This window comes from Hypanus sabinus, chromosome 20 (genome assembly GCF_030144855.1).
Source record: "Hypanus sabinus isolate sHypSab1 chromosome 20, sHypSab1.hap1, whole genome shotgun sequence".
In the NCBI taxonomy this organism is placed as follows: Eukaryota; Metazoa; Chordata; class Chondrichthyes; order Myliobatiformes; family Dasyatidae; genus Hypanus; species Hypanus sabinus.
Genome location: NC_082725.1, coordinates 62,467,600 through 62,486,899, shown reverse-complemented (window position 1 = coordinate 62,486,899; position 19,300 = coordinate 62,467,600). Strand labels below are relative to the sequence as shown.

Here is a 19,300-nt window from a genome sequence, read left to right as displayed (position 1 = left end):
CTGCTTGCTGAAGCCTCTCGAGCCAGAGCCTTCCTACCCTGTCTGCCACTACTCTGTCGCCCGCTCCGTTAATCTGCTCACTTTTTAAACTCTCCAGCTGTCACACAGGCCGACTTTCATGTGCTTGCACAGTCGTGCCTCGTTCGAACTGCCGAACAAGTAGCCACATGTTACAATGGAAGAGACACAGTTTGCAGAGCTGGATGGAGAAGCGGGAAATGGATTTCAATGTGAAAAAGGTTGAACTGGAAGACAGAATACAAGGTTAATAGTTGGAATCTTATCAGCACGGAGGAGCATAGGGATCTTGGTCTAAGTCCATAAATCCCTCAGTTACTGTGCAAGTTGATAGGGTGGTTAAAAAGACATTCGAAGTGCTGCCCTTCATAGTTGGGGATTGAGTTTAAGGTAGTATTAAAGTACAAGGTGATGTTGAAGTTGTAAGAATAACCCTCTGGTTAGACCACATTTGGGGTATTGTGTTAATTTCTGGTTACCTCATTTTGGGAAGGATGTGGAAGCTTTAGAAATGGTGCAGAGAAGATTTGCTAGGATGCTGGTTGGATTAGAAATCATATCTTATCAGGAAAAGCTGAGTGAGCTGGAGCTTTTCTCTTTGGAGTGAAGGAGGATGCGAGGTGATTTGATAGAGGTATATAAAATTGTGAGAGGAATAGATAGAGTGAACAGCTAGTATCTTATTCCCGGGGAGCAATGGCCATTACCAGAGAAATCCATTTAATGAGAATGGAGAAATATTTAGGGGAGATGTCAAGGTAGTTATTTTTTAAACACAGATTGGTGGGTGCCTGGACATCTACTTGTTAATGAAATAATCAGCCAATCATGTGCAGCAACCGAATACATAAAAGCATGCAGATGTGGCCAAGAGGTTTCAGTTACCTCTTTTGGAAGAGGACAGCGAGGCTTGAGAGGAAGTGCGGCGGCGGCCATTTTCAAATTGTCCAATTGCTTCTCAGATCAGAGTTCTGAGAGGCGGGACTGCGCAGGTGCGTGAAGGAGGCCCGGGAAGGAGGGAAGATATATAAAGAACGCCGTCTTAAGAAGCGGGCAGCTTCGTTTGCGGGCAGCGGAGTGAGCCGGGCGCAGAGTGTAGGGCTTGGGCTCAGAGGGCTTAGGCGGAAGAGGGCACAGTAGGCTTATCTTTTAGTTCTTGTATTTTCAGTTATTTGGGAGGTATGAGTGTGAGGGCAGCTTGTTGTTCTCGGTGTCGGATGTGGGAGATCCTGGAGTCTCCGAGCCTCCCGGACGTCCGCATCTGCGCCAGGTGCGCCGAACTGCAGCTCCTGAGGGACCGAGTTAGGGAACTGGAGCTGCAGCTCGATGACCTTCGCCTGGTCAGGGAGAGTGAGGAGGTGATAGAGAGGAGTTACAGGCAGGTGGTCACTCCGGGACCACGGGAGGCAGATAGGTGGGTTACAGTCAGGAAGGGGCAGGTACTAGAGTGTACCCCAGTGGCTGTACCCCTTGACAATAAGTACTCATGTTTGAGTACTGTTGGGGGGGACAGCCTACCTGGTGGGAGTGACAGTGGCCGAGCCTCTGGCACAGAGGACGGCCCTGTAGCTCAGAAGGGTAGGGTTAGAAGAAAGAGGTCCATAGTAATAGGGGACTCAATAGTCAGGGGCTCAGACAGGCGTTTCTGTGGAGGTGACCAGGAGTCCCGGATGGTAATTTGCCTCCCTGGTGCCAGGGTTTGGGACGTTTCTGATCGCGTCCAAGATATCCTGAAGTGGGAGGGTGAAGAACCAGAGGTCATGGTATATGTAGGTACCAATGACATAGGAAGGAAAGGGGAAGAGGTCCTGAAACGAGAGTATAGGGAGTTAGGAAGGCAGTTAAGAAGAAGGACCGCAAAGGTAGTAATCTCGGGATTACTGCCTGTGCCACGCGACAGTGAGAGTAGGAATAGAGATTAGGTGGAGGATGAATGCGTGGCTGTGGGATTGGAGCAGGGGGCAGGGATTCAAGTTTCTGGATCATTGGGACCTCTTCTGGGGCAGGAGTGACCTGTTCAAGAAGGACGGGTTACACTTGAATCGTGGGGGGACCAATATCCTAGCGGGGAGGTTTGCTAGGGCTACAGGGCGGACTTTAAACTAGTAAGATGGGGGGGGGGGGGCGGGAGACTATTTGAGACTATGGGAGAGGAGGTTAGTTCACCAGTGGAGCAAGTAAATAGTGTGTGAGGGAGGAAAGGCAGGTGATGGAGAAGGGATGTGCTCAGCCCGAAGATGTAGGGGAGAAGAAAGAAAAGGATAATAAATTTGAATGCATTGTTAGGGATGGAAAGAGAGGAGGAGATAGAGAGTATCTTAAATGTATCTATTTTAATGCTAGGAGCATTGTAAGAAAGGTGGATGAGCTTGAAGCGTGGATTGATACCTGGAATTATGACGTTGTAGCTATTAGTGAAACATGGTTGCAGGAAGGGTGTGATTGGCAACTAAATATTCCTGGATTTAGTTGCTTCAGGTGTGATAGAGTAGGAGGGGCCAGAGGAGGAGGTGTTGCATTGCTTGTCCGAGAAAATCTTATGGTGGTGCTTTGGAAGGATAGATTAGAGAGCTCCTCTAGGGAGGCCATTTGGGTGGAATTGAAGAATGGGAAAGGTGCAGTAACACTGATAGGAGTGTATTATAGGCCACCTAATGGGGCGCGTGAGTTGGAAGAGCAAATGTGTAAGGAGATAGCAGATATTTGTAGTAAACACAAGGTGGTGATTGTGGGAGATTTTAATTTTCCACACGTAGACTGGGAAGCTCATTCTGTAAAAGGGCTGGATGGTTTAGAGTTTGTGAAATGTGTGCAGGATAGTTTTTTGCAACAATACATAGAAGTACCGACTAGAGATGGGGCAGTGTTGGATCTCCTGTTAGGGAATGCGATAGGTCAGCTGACAGATGTATGTGTTGGGGAGCACTTCGGGTCCAGTGATCACAATAGCATTAGCTTCAATATAATTATGGAGAAGGACAGGACTGGACCTAGAGTTGAGATTTTTGATTGGAGAAGGGCTAACTTTGAGGGGATGCGAAGGGATTTAGAGAGAGTGGATTGGGTCAAGTTGTTTTATGGGAAGGATGTAATAGAGAAATGGAGGTCATTTAAGGGTGAAATTATGAGGGTACAGAATCTTTATGTTCCTGTTAGGGTGAAAGGAAAGGTTAAAGGTTTGAGAGCACCATGGTTTTCAAGGGATATTAGAAATTTGGTTCAGAAAAAGAGGGATGTCTACAATAGATATAGGCAGCATGGAGTAAAGGAATTGCTCGAGGAATATAAAGAATGTAAAAGGAATCTTAAGAAAGAGATTAGAAAAGCTAAAAGAAGATACGAGGTTGGTTTGGCAAATAAGGTGAAAGTAAATCCGAAAGGTTTCTACAGTTATATTAAAAGCAAGAGGATAGTGAGGGATAAAATTGGCCCCTTAGAGAATCAGAGTGGTCAGCTATGTGTGGAACCGAAGGAGATGGGAGAGATTTTGAATGATTTCTTCTCTTCGGTATTCACTAAGGAGAAGGATATTGAATTGTCTAAGGTGTGGGAAACAAGTAAGGAAGTTATGGAACCTATGACAATTAAAGAGGTGGAGGTACTGGCGCTTTTAAGAAATTTAAAAGTGGATAAATCTCCGGGTCCTGACAGGATATTCCCCAGGACCTTGAGGGAAGTTTGTGTAGAAATAGCAGGAGCTCTGACGGAGATCTTTAATATGTCATTAGAAACGGGGATTGTGCCGGAGGATTGGCGTATTGCTCATGTGGTTCCATTGTTTAAAAAGGGTTCTAGAAGGAAGCCTAGCAATTATAGACCTGTCAGTTTGACATCAGTGGTGGGTAAATTAATGGAAAGTATTTTTAGAGATAGTATTTATAATTATCTGGATAGACGGGATCTGATTAGAAGTAGCCAGCATGGATTTGTGCGTGGAAGGTCATGTTTGACAAACCTTATTGAATTTTTTGAAGAAGTTACGAGGAATGTTGACGAGGGTAAGGCAGTGGATGTAGTCTATATGGACTTCAGCAAAGCCTTTGACAAAGTTCCACATGGAAGGTTAGTTAAGAAGGTTCAGTCGTTAGGTATTAATGCTGGAGTAATAAAATGGATTCAACAGTGGCTAGATGGGAGACGCCAGAGAGTAGTGGTGGATAATTGTTTATTGGGATGGAGGCTGATGACTAGCGGGGTGCCTCAGGGATCTGTTTTGGGCCCAATGTTGTTTGTAATATACATAAATGATCTGGATGATGGGGTGGTAAATTGGATTAGTAAGTATGCCGATGATACTAAGGTAGGAGGTGTTGTGGATAATGAGGTGGATTTTCAAAGCTTGCAGGGAGATTTATGCCGGTTAGAAGAATGGGCTGAACGTTGGCAGATGGAGTTTAATGCTGAGAAGTGTGAGGTTCTACATTTTGGCAGGAATAATCCAAATAGAACATACAGAGTAAATGCTAGGGCATTGAGGAATGCAGAGGAACAGAGAGATCTAGGAATAACTGTGCATAGTTCCCTGAAAGTGGAGTCTCATGTAGGTAGGGTGGTGAAGAGGGCTTTTGGAACGCTGGCCTTTATAAATCAAAGCATTGAGTAATGGGATGTAATGCTAAAGTTGGACAAGGCATTGGTAAGGACAAATTTGGAATATTGTGTGCAGTTCTGGTCACCGATTTATAGGAAAGATATCAATCAATTAGAGAGAGTGCAGAGGTGATTTACTAGGATGTTACCTGGGTTTCAGCAATTAAGTTACAGAGAAAGGTTGAACAAGTTAGGTCTCTATTCATTGGAGCGTAGAAGGTTGAGGGGGGATTTGATCGAGGTATTTAAAATTTTGAGAGGGATAGATAGAGTTGACGTGAACTGGCTGTTTCCATTGAGAGTAGGGGAGATTCAAACTAGAGGACATGATTTGAGAGTTAGGGGGCAGAAGTTTAAGGAAAACACGAGGGGGTATTTCTTTACTCAAAGAGTGATAGCTGTGTGGAATGAGCTTCCTGTAGAAGTAGTAGAGGCCAGTTCAGTTGTGTCATTTAAGGTAAAATTGGATAGGTATATGGACAGGAAAGGAGTGGAGGGTTATGGGCTGAGTGCGGGTAGGTGGGACTAGGTGAGATTAAGAGTTCGGCACGGACTAGGAGGGCCAAGATGGCCTGTTTCCGTGCTGTGATTGTTATATGGTTATATGGTTACCGTTCAGACCAAACATCAGAATGTGAAAGAAATGTTATCTAAGTTACTTTGATTGGAGAATGATTGTTGGTGCTAGACGGGGTAGCTTGAGTATCTCAAACTACCAATCTCCTGGGATTTTCATGCACAAGTCTCACAAGTTAACAATGGTATGAAAAAGAAATCCCAGTGAATAGCAGTTCTGAGGACGAAATGCCTTGTTAATGAGAGAACTCGGAGGAGAATGGCCAGACTGGTTCACTGTCACAGACTGGTGACAGAAAAGAGACTGTAACTCAAGTAGCCACATGTTACAACAATGGTGTGCAGCAGAGCATTTCTGAATGTACAACACATCGAACCTTGAAGTGCTACAACAGCAGAAGACTGCAAATATACACTCAGGGGCACTTTATTAATTTCAGAAGGTACTGAATAAACTGGCCACTGAGTGTATGGGGGAAGGGTTAGATTGATCGTGGAGTAGATTTCTGTAGGTTAAACAGCATTGTAAGCTGAAGGACTTTTTCTATACCGTTCTATGTTCTGAGATGAGTGCCATTGATATTTACTGTCAGACAGATCCCTTATTGCAGAGACTAAAGCAAAGGGACACTGGACTGGAGATCGAATGATGTGAGACCCCAGAAACTGATTAACAGCAGGCCTGACGTGGTTTGGAGTCTGACCAGTTGGCAAGCCTGACACTATGTAATGCTCTCGAAATAGACCAGTGGGCAGGTTTTCAGTACTTGAAGCCCCATAGGCTGACCAATGGACAGGGAAGCCACTGCAAAAGCCCAGAGGCTAACTATGAATCAGTCTAACACTATGTGACACCCCACAAGCTAATCAACAAGCAGGCCTGATACCATGACGGATTTTGGAGACCAAACTAAGAGCAGTGCTAGCATTGTGTGAGACTCCAAAGATTGATTGTTAGGCAGGCCTGATGTCACATCAAACCCTGGAGACCAACTGGAGGTTGACCCCAATTTGCATAGTCTTCACCTCCCTTGACAGAGGAACTGGCATTGAATGAGGTTCCAGTATCAGGACTGGCCCCTCACCAACATCAGAAGAAATCTGAAATAAAGTATGCCAGCTCAGCAGAAGGAGCAAGTTGATGTTGTACCTTTGGAATATCAGAAGACCTCAAATAAAATGCCACAGAAAAGATTATTGAAGAAAATCTGTGGATGAGATTGGATTGATAATCAATAAATGAATAAAAAATGATTAGACATAAATGAGTAATTTTTAGGGTGGAAAACTGTGACCAGTAGAGTGCTGCCAAGGACCACATTCATTATCTATATCTACGAGTTAGGTGAGGAAGAGAATTATAATATGTCTAGATTTATAATGTTACAAAGCTAGGTGGCAGTGTGGGCTATGAGGAGGATGTGGCGAGATTTTAGGAAGATAGAAGTCTGTTAAGTGAAGAGATGAAGTTGAAGCACATAGAATACTGAAAATGTATGAAATAATCCACTTTGGTAGAAAAAACAGAAAAGCAGAGTGTTTTTATATGATGAAAGGTTAAAAAGTATGGCTGTTCAAAAGTACCTCGTGCTTTGTACACAATTCATTTAAAGTTAAAATACAGCTACAGCAAGCAATTGGGAAAACAATGTGGGTGTAAGGACCGAAAGCCTTCCCCTGCTAGAGGACGGGAGCATTTGAGTAGGAAGAATTGTATACAAATTTGACATCAAGGATGCACTCCATGTAACTGAAGTAATAATAATAACAGTAATAGTAAAATAAGAAATTTTCCTACATTAGTCTGCAGCCTTGGCTTTGGTACAACCAAGTAAACTAGGTGCTCCTAAATTCATCAGAGTTTTGTGGCCATGTATTCTGACCTTGGTTTTGTGATGTTTGGCCTGGTCTGAGGATTTCCTGCACTACCCCAGTCCCTCTATTGGCTTTATGAAGGAACTGACATCCATAATCAAAATCCACAAGACACCCAAATTTCTTATGAACAAAATCCTTCACAATACAGGACTATTGGGAATAAGAAATTCGTGAAATTTTAGTTAGACAACAGCTATATTCCTCAACACAGATCAATGTTTTGGGCTGACAGGTTTAAAGTTATTAACAAATAAATTATTGGATAGTTATTAGTTCAATGTGAAATAATTCTGGAATTCACTGCCTGAAATGGTGATGGGCACCAACTTTCATTATATTTAAAAAAAATGTTACTAAGCAGTGATAAGTTAGTTATAGAGCTGTAGAGCACAGAAACACACACTTCAGTCCACCAAATCTGAGTTGACTATCAATTTCACACAGGTCCTGTTTTATTCTCCCCCCATTTTAATTGACTTTCCCAGATTCTTCCAATCATTATGGGTCAACTAACCTACAGACTATAAATCTTTAAGAAATGGGAGGAAATAGAGTGTCCAGAGGAAATTCACGAAGAAATAGATAGAATACCTAAACTTCGCACTTACAATGTCACCCTAAAGAACAGTTTGCTTTTGCTGAGAGTAAAGTTATCATCACTGAACGTTCAGAAGGATCAACTACTGCATCTGATCGAGCAGTTAGGTGTAGTGTTTTACTAATTTGTGCCATATAGTGCTGTGGGAGGGACTGTCAGAGTATTCATAATGTTACTTTACTGACCTCTGCACTCTCCCTATCTCTGACCTCTCCTTCGCCATTCCCCATGTCTGATTATCACCTGCCGCACCCCATCTCTGAACCTTCCCTCTTCTCTGACCATCACCCTAATTTCTACACATTCCATAAATGCTACATTCCTGGCATCATAGCATAGTTCATGAGTTCTCTGCAAGATTTTCCTTTCCATGTGGAAAAAATACTGCATTTGAGGCCTGATGAATGATATATAAAAGTAGAACTCCATGCCGCTTTTTGTCAAATTCAGATTCTACATTTTATTGTGACCACTTTATTAAATTTCCCTTTTGCCATCAAATATTCCCAGAATATTCTGTTCTTTGTACTCCTACATAGTACTGTTCAGTTGGTGTTTCCTTTCCAAATGTACCTTTCAATGTTTCATTGTGATAAATTTCATCTTCGTTTCCATTCATCATCCTGAAGTCTGCTACAGTCCTCACAAGGTTATACGTTCAAATTTTGTGTCCCTGCAATATTCAAAATTTGCCTCCTAACCCCAAGTAAAATATAAACTATCAGAAGGAGCTGTATTCCCCTGAGAAACCACTTTCTCTAATGGAAGGAGATGGGGAGAGTATAACTCTGCTTCTCGGCATAATTAGTTTGATGCTCAAACACTTTAGTACCCATCTTAGAATATTAACGGTTATGTAAGATTTTATCAAATGCTTTCTGAATAACATTCTGCTCATAACTGCATTTCTTCTGTCCACCCATGATCCCATGTGGTTGTCTTTAAAAATGCCTATTATTTGTCATTTATGAACTCGTGTTCTTCCAAGTCACGATTAATTTCATCTCTGTTTATGGTTCTAGAAGACCTCCTGTTACCTCTTAGATGTTTGATCTCCTTTCTTTGTTCTACACCCTTATTTTTAAATAGATTATTTAAAAAAATATTTATAAATCTTTAGTCCTCTGCAAAGAGTGCTACTATTCAAAAAGAAGAAATTGTAGCCAGTTCCTGCTGTCTGCTGCTTGGTACCCTAGAATGCAGCATTTCTGCACCTGATAGCTTTTTTACTCTGTGGCTAATGGCCTTCTATGAACTTGTGTACTTTTATCCCTACCTTCATTTCCCAAACAGCTCTCATATAGCTCAGAAACAGGCCCTTGGCACACAAAGTCCATGTCAACAGTTTACACTTTAAAATCCCAGTTTATTTGCCTACTCATAAACACAAGAAATTCTGCAGATACTGGAAATCCAAAGCAAATTATAGAAAATGCTGGAGGAACACAGCAGGTCAGGCATCATTCATAGAAAAGAATGAACAGTCATTAAATGTTTAGGGCTGAGATCCTTCTTCAGGACTGGAAAGGAAGGGGGAAGATGCCAGAATAAAAAGGTGAGGGAAGGGGAAGGAGGATAACGAGAAGCTGCCAAGCAAGTGGGACAGGTAAGGGGCTGGAAAATGAAGATGGAGAGATAGTAATTGGGGACAAAGAAATAGTGGATGAACTTTTAAGTATTTTGTGTCAGCCTTCACTGTGGAAGACACTAGCGGTATGCCAGAAATTTGAGAGTATTGTGGTAGAAGTGAGTGTAGATGCAATTACTAAGGTGAAGGTGTTTTAGAAGCTGAAAGGTCTGCAGGTAGACAAGTCAACTGGACTAGGTGGACTACACCCACGGTTTGGAAAGAGGTAGCTGAAGAGGTTGTGGAAGAATTAGTAGTGATCGTTCATGAATCACTAGATTCTGGAATGAGTCCAGAGGATTGGAAAATGAGTGAAGCAAAAAGCAGAAATTATAGGCCAGTTAGCTTGACTTCAGTTGGAAAGATGTTGGAATCCATGATTAAATATGAAGTTTTGGTGTACTTGGAGGTACATAATAAAATAAGCCAAATTCAGTATGGTTTCTTTAAAAGGGATATCTTGTCTGACAAATCTGATGGAATTATTTGAGTAAATAAGAGACAAAATAGACAAAGGAGATTTTACTTGAATTTCCAGAGGCCTTTAACAAGGTGTTGCACATGAGGTTGCTTAACCTGAACCCATGGTATTATAGGACAGGTACTTGCATGAATAGAAGATTGGCTGAGTGGCAAGAGGCATGGAGTGTGAATAAGGGGACCTTTTCTTGTTGGTTGCCAGTGATTAGAGGTGTTCTGCAGAGGTTGTTGTTGGGACCTCTTTTTATGTTATATTTCAATAATCTGGATGATGGAATTGATGACTTTGTGGCCAGGTTTATGGACAATACAAAGATAGGTAGTGTTGAGGAAGCAGGGAGTCTGCAGAGAGACTTAGACAATGGGCATATAAATGGCAGGTAGAGTATGTATAGGGAAGTGTATAGTTATACATTTGGATAGAAGGAATAAAGGTGTAGACAATTTTCTAAATAGGGAGAAAATTCAGAAATAAGGAGCACAGAAGGACTTGGGAGTTCTGGTGCAGGAATCCCTAAAGATTAACTTGTAGGTTGAATCGGTGGCAAGGAAGGCAAATGCAATGTTAGCATTCCTTTCAAAAAGACTAGAATATAAAAGCAAGGACATAATGCTGAGGCTTTATAAGGCATTGGGCAGACTGCATTTTGAATATTCTGATCAGTTTTGTATTCCTTATGATGTGCTGGCATTGGAGATGGTCAAGAGAATGATTCTGGAAATGAAAGTATTAATGTACGAAGAGTGTTTGATGAATCTGGGCCTATACTTGAAGGAGCTTAGAAGAATGATGGGGATCTCATTGAAACCTTTTGAATATAGAGTGGATATGGGGGCATTACTTACTAAAGTGGGGGGGAAATCTAGGACAAGAGGGTGCAGCCTCTAAGTAGAAGGATGTCCCTTTAGAACAGATGAGGAGGAATTTCTTTAGACAGACTGTAATGAATATGTGGAATGCATTTCCACAGCTAGCTGTGGAGGCCAAACCATTGGGTATATTCAAAGTGGTGGTTCACAGGTTCTTGATTAGTAAGGGCATCAAAGGTGACAGGAAAAGGCAAGTGAATGGGGTTGGGAGAGATAATAAATCAGCCATTATGGAATAATAGAGCAAACTTAATGGCCCGAATGGCCTGATTCTGTTACTATTCTTATGGTTTCATACATGTGTATTCAACTAAATGAAACATTGTTTCTCTAGGGCCAAAGTGCAAAACAGAGTAGATTTAGTCACACGCAGCACATGGAGTTATGATCCAGTACACACAGTCTCAAATAATAATAGCACAAGTCACTGAGTGGCATGGCCTGAATATTGACAGGCTGACATAACGTACAAGGTGCAAGCTTATAAAATAGTTCAATGTTATGAGCGCTGTTGTAGTAAAACAAGCAGTCATATAAATATGTGAAACAGCAGAAATAAAAGATAAGAGACCAGTGCAAGATGAGAGTGTGTCTGTGAGTTGGGGAAGGGCAGCAGGGCACTCAGACTCATAAATTTCTATGATTCTGAGCTTTCAAATTTGGGAACCATTTCTTTGTTCTTATTGAAACCTGATAATGAAGTGCAAAAAGTGGTTTTGATGTTGAAGATGCCAGTTATTTTATTTAAAAAATTGAAACTTTTTTAACCACATTACTAAAGAATAGATATATTTTTATAAATGTTATTGTTGTCTATTGCATGTTTGTGACTAGAGTCGTATTTTAATTGAAATTTACTTGCTTCCTGTTGGCTGCCTGAATGGTGCTTTGGTATGTATTACTTAATAATCCCAGATCATATTGAATTGCACTGAAGTATAAAAGCACACAATAGGTATAATAGTCAACTGTATTTAATTTTCTAATGTCCTTTTACATTACAGTTATTAACAATTACATTTCAACTATTTTCTTAGTCCAAATTGAAAACACAGGAGGTTGCTGATCTTGAAGCAACATTGGCCACACTGAAGGCTGATTTTGAGAAGAGCCTGAATAAGAGCAGTGAGAACCAGAAAAGTTTAGAAAATAATCTCATTGCCACCAAACATGATCTGCTAAAAGTACAAGAAGATCTTTTGTTAGCTGAGAAGGTTTGTATTGAATTCTTCTTCATTGAATAGAAATGGATAATTGCTCGTAAATTGGTAAATAGAGTTATTGTTGTCACATGTACCAAGGTACATTGAACTTCTCTTGCATATCATCCATACAAATCAATTAATTTCAATGAGCATTAAGATAAATGGTACAAGCAATTGTACTTCTTTACAATACTGAGTACACCATTTAAACAATTACAGTCTAGGCTCAAAAAAGAATGTGAACCTCTGGGGTAATGTCTTCTACAAAAGCTGTTTGGAATCAGGTGTTCCGATCAATGAGATGAGATTGGAGATGTGGGTTGTAGAGGTACCCTGCCCTATAAAAAGAACACAAAGTCCAATGAGACAGGAAAGTTATGGTAGGGTACAGGAATCATGGTATACAAAGGCTGTAATAAATCTAGTCAAGAAGAAAAGAAAAGCCTACAAAAGGTTCAGAGAGCTAGGTAATGTTAGAGATCTAGAAGATTATAAGGCTAATAGGAAGGAGCTTTAGAAGGAATTAGGAGAACCAAAAGGGGCCATGAGAAGGCCTTGGCGGGCAGGATTAAGGAAAACCCCAAGGCACTCTACAAGTATGTGAAGAGCAAGAGGATAAGACGTGAAAGAATAGGACCTATCAAGTATGACAGTGGGAAAGTGTGTTTGGAACCGGAGGAAATAGCAGAGATACTTAATGAATACTTCAGTATTCACTATGGAAAAGGATCTTGGTGATTGTAGTGATGACTTGCAGCAGACTGAAAAGCTTGAGCATGTAGATATTAAGAAAGAGGATGTGCTGAAGCTTTTGGGAAGCATCAAGTTGGATAAGTCACTGGAACTGGATGAGATGTACCCCAGGCTACTGTGGGAGGCAAGGGAGGAGATTGCTGAACCTCTGGCGATGATCTTCGCATCTTCATGGGGATGGGAGAGGTTTCGGAGGATTGGAGGGTTGCGAATGTTGTTCCTTTATTCAAGAAAGTGAGTAGAGATAGCCCAAGAAGTTATAGACCAGTGAGTCTTACCTAAGTGGTTGGTAAGTTGATGGAGAAGATCCTGAGAGGGAGGATTTATGAATATTTGGAGACAGATAATATGATTAGGAGTAGTCAGCATGGCTTTGTCAAGGGCAGGTCATGCCTTACGAGCTTGATTGAATTTTATGAGGATGTGACTAAGCACATTGATGAAGTAAGAGCAGTAGATGTAGTGTATATGGATTTCAGCAAGGCATTTGATAAGGTACCCCATGCATGGCTTATTGAGAAAGTAAGGAGGCATGGGATCCAAGGGGACATTGCTTTGTGGATCTAGAAATGGCTTGCTTACAGAAGGCAAAGAGTGGTGTAGACAGGCCATATTCTGTTTGGTGGTCACCAGTGGAGTGCCTCAGGGATCTGATCCGGGACCCTTACTCTTCGTGATTTTTATAAATGACCTGGATGAGGAAGTGGAAGGATAAATTAGTAAGTTTGCTGATGACGCATGGGTTGGGTGTGTTGTGGATAGTGTGGAGGGCTGTCAGAGGTTACAGAGGGACATTGATAGGATGCAAAACTGGGCTGAGAAGTGGCAGTGGAGTTCAACCCACATAAGTGTGAGGTGGTTCATTTTGGTAGGTCAAATATGATGGCAGAATATAGTAATAATGATAAGACTCTTGGCAGTGTGGAGGATCAGAGGGATCTTGGGGTCCGAGTCCATAGGACGCTCAAAGCAGCTGCACAGGTTGACTCTGTGGTTAAGAAGGCATGCAGTGTATTGGCCTTCAAACGTGAAATTGAATTTAGGAGCCGAGAGGTAACGTTGCAGCTATATAGGACCCTGATCAGACCCCACTTGGTGTACTGTGCTCGATTGTGGTCACCTCACTACAATAATGAAGTGGAAGCCATAGAAAGGGTAAAGAGAAGAATTACAAGGATGTTGCCTGCATTGGGGAGCATAGAGCTTATGAGAATAGTTTGAGAAAACTCGGCCTTTTCTCCTTGGAGCAATGGAGGATGAGAGGTGACCTGATAGAGGTGTATAAGATGATGAGAGGCATTGATCATGTGCATAGTCAGAGGCTTTCTCCCCAGGGCTGAAATGGTTGCCACAAGAGGACTCAGGTTTGAGGTGCTGGGGAGTAAGCACAGAGGAGATGTCGGGTAAGTTTTTTAATCAGAGAGTGGTGAGTGTGTGGAAGGGGCTGCTGGCAATGGTGGTGGAGGTGGATACAGTAGGATCTTTTAAGAGACTTTTAGATAGGTACATGGAGCTTAGAAAAATAGAAGACTATAGGTAAGCCTAGTAATTTCTAAGGTAGGGACATGTTTGGCAGAACTTTGTGGGCCAAAGGGCCTGTAGGTTTCCTATGTTTGTAAGTCAAGTTACTGACAGAGCCTCCTCTTCTTAAGAAAGATCTGTTTATATGCACCATGCCTCAATCAAAACAACTTTCAGAGGACCTAAGGAGAAGAATTATCGAGATGCATGAAGCTAGAAAAGGTTACAAAAGCATATCTAAAGACCTGAGTGTTCATCGGTCCACAGTAAGAGAAATTGTCTACAAATGGAGGAAATTCAGTACTATTCCCACAGGACGTCCTACAAAGATCACACCAAAAGCACAATGTGCAATGCTGAAGGAGGTGAAAAAGAACCGAAGAGTAATAGAAGACCTGCAGTAATCTCTAGAACTTGCTAAAGTCTCTGTTCATGTGTTGACTATAAGAACAATGCTGAGCAAGTAGTTTGCAAAAGACCATCTGGGATGTTCCCCAACACTTCTGGGACAATGTTCCTTGGACAGAAGTGACAAAAGTTAAACTTTTTGGCAGAAATGCATATTGCTATGCTTGGTAGAAAAAGGGTACTCACACCAACACCAAAACCTCATCACAACTGTGAAGCATGGTGGAAGGAGCATCATGATTTGAGGCTGCTTTGCTGCCAGGGTAGAGGTCTATCACCTTGAAGCTTAATAGTTGGATGATGCAACAAGGCAATGACCTGAAAAATGAGTAAATCAGCATGAGAATGGTTTAAAAAGAAGAAATTTAATGTTTTGGAATGGCCAAGTCAGACCTGAACCCAATTGAGATGCTGTGGCATGACCTGAAGGGGGATGTTCATGCAAGGTCTCCCAGAAATATTGATGAACCGAAACAGTTTTGTATGGAGGCATGGTCTAAAATTCCTCCTTGTTGATGTGCAAGTCTGATCAGCAACTATAGGAAATGTTTGGTGGAGGTTATTGCAGCTCAAGGACCTTCTACTGGTCCTTAAATACAAGCGTTCACATACTTTTTCCAGCCTGGACTGTGAATGAGTAAACAACGTGTTCAATAAAGACATGAAAAGTACAATTGTTTGTGTGTTATTAATTGAAGCAGATTGTGTTTGTGTATTATTGTGACTTGGATGAAGATCAGACCACATTTTATGAGTAATTAATGCAGAAAAACCAGGTATTTGCAAAGGATTCACAGACATTTTCTTGCAACTATAAATCTGCTTACTTAACCTTTTAGTTAGTGGATACCAGATTCATATTAATTGCTACATAAAAACATTTTATCCCATTTAAGAGTTAAAAAACATTGATACTGGATGCAGGGAAACAATCCATAAGTAACTTGTGGTTCCACAGGTGCAGTGGGTTGTTATATGTGAATAGTTCGCTGATCGCAATAGACAATAGGTGCAGGAGTAGGCCATTCAGCCCTTTGAGCCAGCTCCGCCATTCACTGTGATCATGGCTGATCATCCATAATCTGTACCCCGTTCCTGCCTTCTCCCTATATCCCTTGACTCTGCTATCTTTAAGAGCTCTATCTAACTCTCTCTTGAAAGCATCCAGAGAATTGGCCTCCACTGTCTTCTGAGGCAGAGCATTCCATAGATCCACAACTCTCTGGGCAAAAAAGTTTTTCCTGAACTCTGTTCTAAATGGCCTACCACTTATTCTTAAACTGTGGCCTCTGGTTCTGGACTCCCCCAACATCAGGAACATGTTTCCTGTCTCTAGCTTGTCCAATCCCTTAATAATCTTATATGTTTCAATCAGATCCCCTCTCATCCTTCTAAAGTCCAGTGTATACAAGCCCATTTACTCCAATCTTTCAACACATGACAGTCCCGCCATCCCGGGAATTAACCTCGTGAACATACGTTGCAATCCCACAATAGCAAGAATGTCCTTCCTCAAATTTGGAGACCAAAACTGCACACAATACTCCAGGTGTGGTCTCACTGGGGCCCTGTACAACTGCAGAAGTACCTCTTTGCTCCTATACTCAACTCCCCTTGTTATGAAGGCCAATGTGCCATTAGTTTTCTCCACTGCCTGCTGTACCTGCATGCTTACTTTCAGTGACTGATGAACAAAGACACCTAGATCTCATTGTACTTCCCTTTTTCCTAACTTAATAACATTCAGGTAGTAATCTGCCTTCCTGTTCTTGCCACCAAAGTGGATAACCTCACATTTATCCACATTAAACTGCATCTGCCATACATTTGCCCACTCACCCAACCTGTCCAAGTCACCCTGCATTCTCATAACATCCTCCTCACATTTCACACTGCCACCCAGCTTTGTGTCATCTGCAAATTTGCTAATGTTACTTTTAATCCCTTCATCTAAATCATTAATGTATACTGTAAATAGCTATGGTCCCAGCACCAAACCTTGCGGTACCCCACTAGTCACTACCCGCCATTCTGAAAGGGACCTGTTAATCCCTACTCTTTGTTTCCTGTCTGCCAACTGATTTTCTTCCCACGTCAGTACCATACCCCTAATACTACGTGCTCTAATTTTGCCCACTAATCTCCTACGTGGGACCTTATCAAAGGCTTTCTGAAAGTCCAGGTACACTACATCCACTGGCTCTCCCTTGTCCATTTTCCTAGTTACGTCGTCAAAAAATTCCAGAAGATTAGTCAAGCATGACTTCCACTTTGTAAATCCTGTTACTGCTATCCAAATGTGCCACTGTTTCATGTTTTATAATCGACTCCAGCATCTTCCCCATCACTGATGTCAGGCTAACTGATCTATAATTCCCTGTTTTCTCTCTCCCTCCTTTCTTAAAAAGTGGGCTAACAATAGCTACCCTCCAATCCACAGGAACTGATCCTGAATCTATGGAACATTGGAAAATGATTACCAATGTGTCCATGATTTCTAGAGCCACCTCCTTAAGTGCCCTGGGGATTCATCAGCCTTCAGTCTCATCAATCTACCCAATACCATTTTCTGTCTAATGCGAATTTCCTTCAGTTCTTCCGTTACCCTAGGCCCTCTGGCCACTATTACATCTGGGAGATAGTTTGAAGGCAGATCCAAAGTACCTATTCAATTTGTCTGCCATTTCCTTGTTCCCCATAATAAATTCACCCGTTTCTGTCTCCAAGGGCCCAACTTTGGTCTTAACTAATTTTTTCCTCTTTACATACCTAAAGAAGCATTTACTATCCTCCTTGATATTCTTGACTAGCTTACTTTCGTACCTCATTTTTTTCTCCACGTATTGCCTTTTTAGTAATCTTCTGTTGCTCTTTAAAAGTTTCCCAATCCTCTGGCTTCCCGCTCATCTTTGCTATGTTATACTTCTCTTTTATTTTTATACTGTCCTTGACTTATAACTGTGTATAATCTCAGTTATAATCTCCAACAGAGAAGTGTTGTATTTCAGCAGATTGTCTTCTTGCAGGTGCAGAAAGATGCCAAACATGAGCAGATTGCTGTCCTACTTAGGAAGAGATATGGTGTACTTGAACTAATATATGCCAGAAACGGTGGCCTGATATGCGGGATCAGGGTACTAATTTCCCCACTTCACAAGGGGACCTTCATCTTTGAAAGAACACACACTCACCCATGTTCTACAGCTAGATTGCCAGACTGCTCCTTCAGTTGGTCCTGGACAGATGCCTGTAGCTGGCCTATCTTGAGGAGGTCTTTGTGTACACAAATTGAAAAGGAGCAGCTTTTCAGCAGACTGACTGCAGCCATTCGGAGGACTCTCTTGTATATTGCTAGAGAGCTCCTTGTGGTGCTCTGTCAAAACCCGTATATACAGTGGTGAAAGAGGAAAATTACTAGGGCATGATTTTACTAAAAATGTTATGATTTTCAGTATATTGTATAAATAATACTGAATACACTGAAATTAGTTAACAGAGGAAATTACATGCTTTTGGGAGCTAGAGACCCTGCCCTGCCTTGGCAAGAAAGGTTGTTGACAAATGTTACTGATGGCATCAACAATGGATGGCATCCATGATGGGTACCCATGGAATGGGTACATCAGAAGACTAACTATTATTGAGGAACAAGGAGTCCACAGGTCCCTGAAGATCGGAGGGAGGTTATTGAGAGGTCATAAGGCATACTTCTCTTTTTCAGCTAAAGCATGGACTATAGGAATCAGGAATTGTGTTCAAACTATATAAAGTATTAGTTTATATACAGTTATAATGGAAATTTATATGGATGAACTGGAGGTTTTTTTATAAGAAGGTATTTATTAGGCTGGAGCTCTCCTCTTTGAAATGAAGGAAGCAGAAGGGCACATGCACAAAATATTGTGAATCCTACAAAGTTTGGACAGGAAAGACATCTTTCACTTGGCAGAGGGGTCAGTTTAAGTTATTGGTACAAGGATTTGACGTGAGTTGAAGAAATGTTTTTCATCCAAAGCATAGGTGGGATGTTTGGACTTTATTTGAAAAGGTGGTGGAAACTGAAACTTTCATCAGATTAAAAAGTAACTGAATGAGGACTTGAAACACCTTAACACATGCAACTGTAGTCAGAATGTTGAGACATGAGGAATCGCAATTGGTTCTATTTTTGACTAGTAGCGGCACAATGATTCTATGAAATGGTGTCAATCAAAAATGCATGCAAGAGTCCATGAGCCTCTTTATTGGATGTGAAAATATGAAACCGAATTAATGAAATTTCAGTAAACCATGTTAAGATTAGGAAGCAGATCTTCTGTGAAGCATTTAAAAACAAAACATAGTTTTCATTGAGGAAAAATAGCTTAGAGACAAGCTATAGATTTAGTTCAAGTTTAATTGTGATTTAACCATACCAGAATACAGCCAGATGAAACAGAGTTACTTCTGGGCCAAAGTTCAAAACACAGTACCAATAATCATACACAGCACACTGTACATATAGTACATATAAGATAGCAGTAAAATACAGTCACACAAGAATATGTAGTCCAAGTCCCTGAGTCCATGAGAGATGCAGCAGTCTGCAGTCTAACATAATACAGCTTGTCTTCTGCAGTGAACACTGAGGGGCAGCACAGACAATGCACCGCACCGCCTCTGGCACTCTGGTGGAGTGCCCGTCTCCAACATCACCTCCTTCATGCACCAACGCCTCTCTGTCACAGGCAGCATCACAGTCTGTACCAAATTCAGTTTCTTCAGTTTCTCTGCCAA

The 19,300-nt window shown here is 41.5% G+C and overlaps 1 protein-coding gene across 1 annotated transcript in view; it reads left to right on the top strand.

Moving 5' to 3' along the window:
- lztfl1 (leucine zipper transcription factor-like 1) overlaps window positions 1-19,300 on the top strand; it is an 83,979-nt gene that overhangs the window by 51,075 nt on the left and 13,604 nt on the right. The window contains exon 8 of the mRNA XM_059945627.1: window positions 11,675-11,851. Coding sequence (XP_059801610.1) covers window positions 11,675-11,851 — 177 coding nt within the window. The remainder of the gene's footprint in view (window positions 1-11,674; window positions 11,852-19,300) is intronic.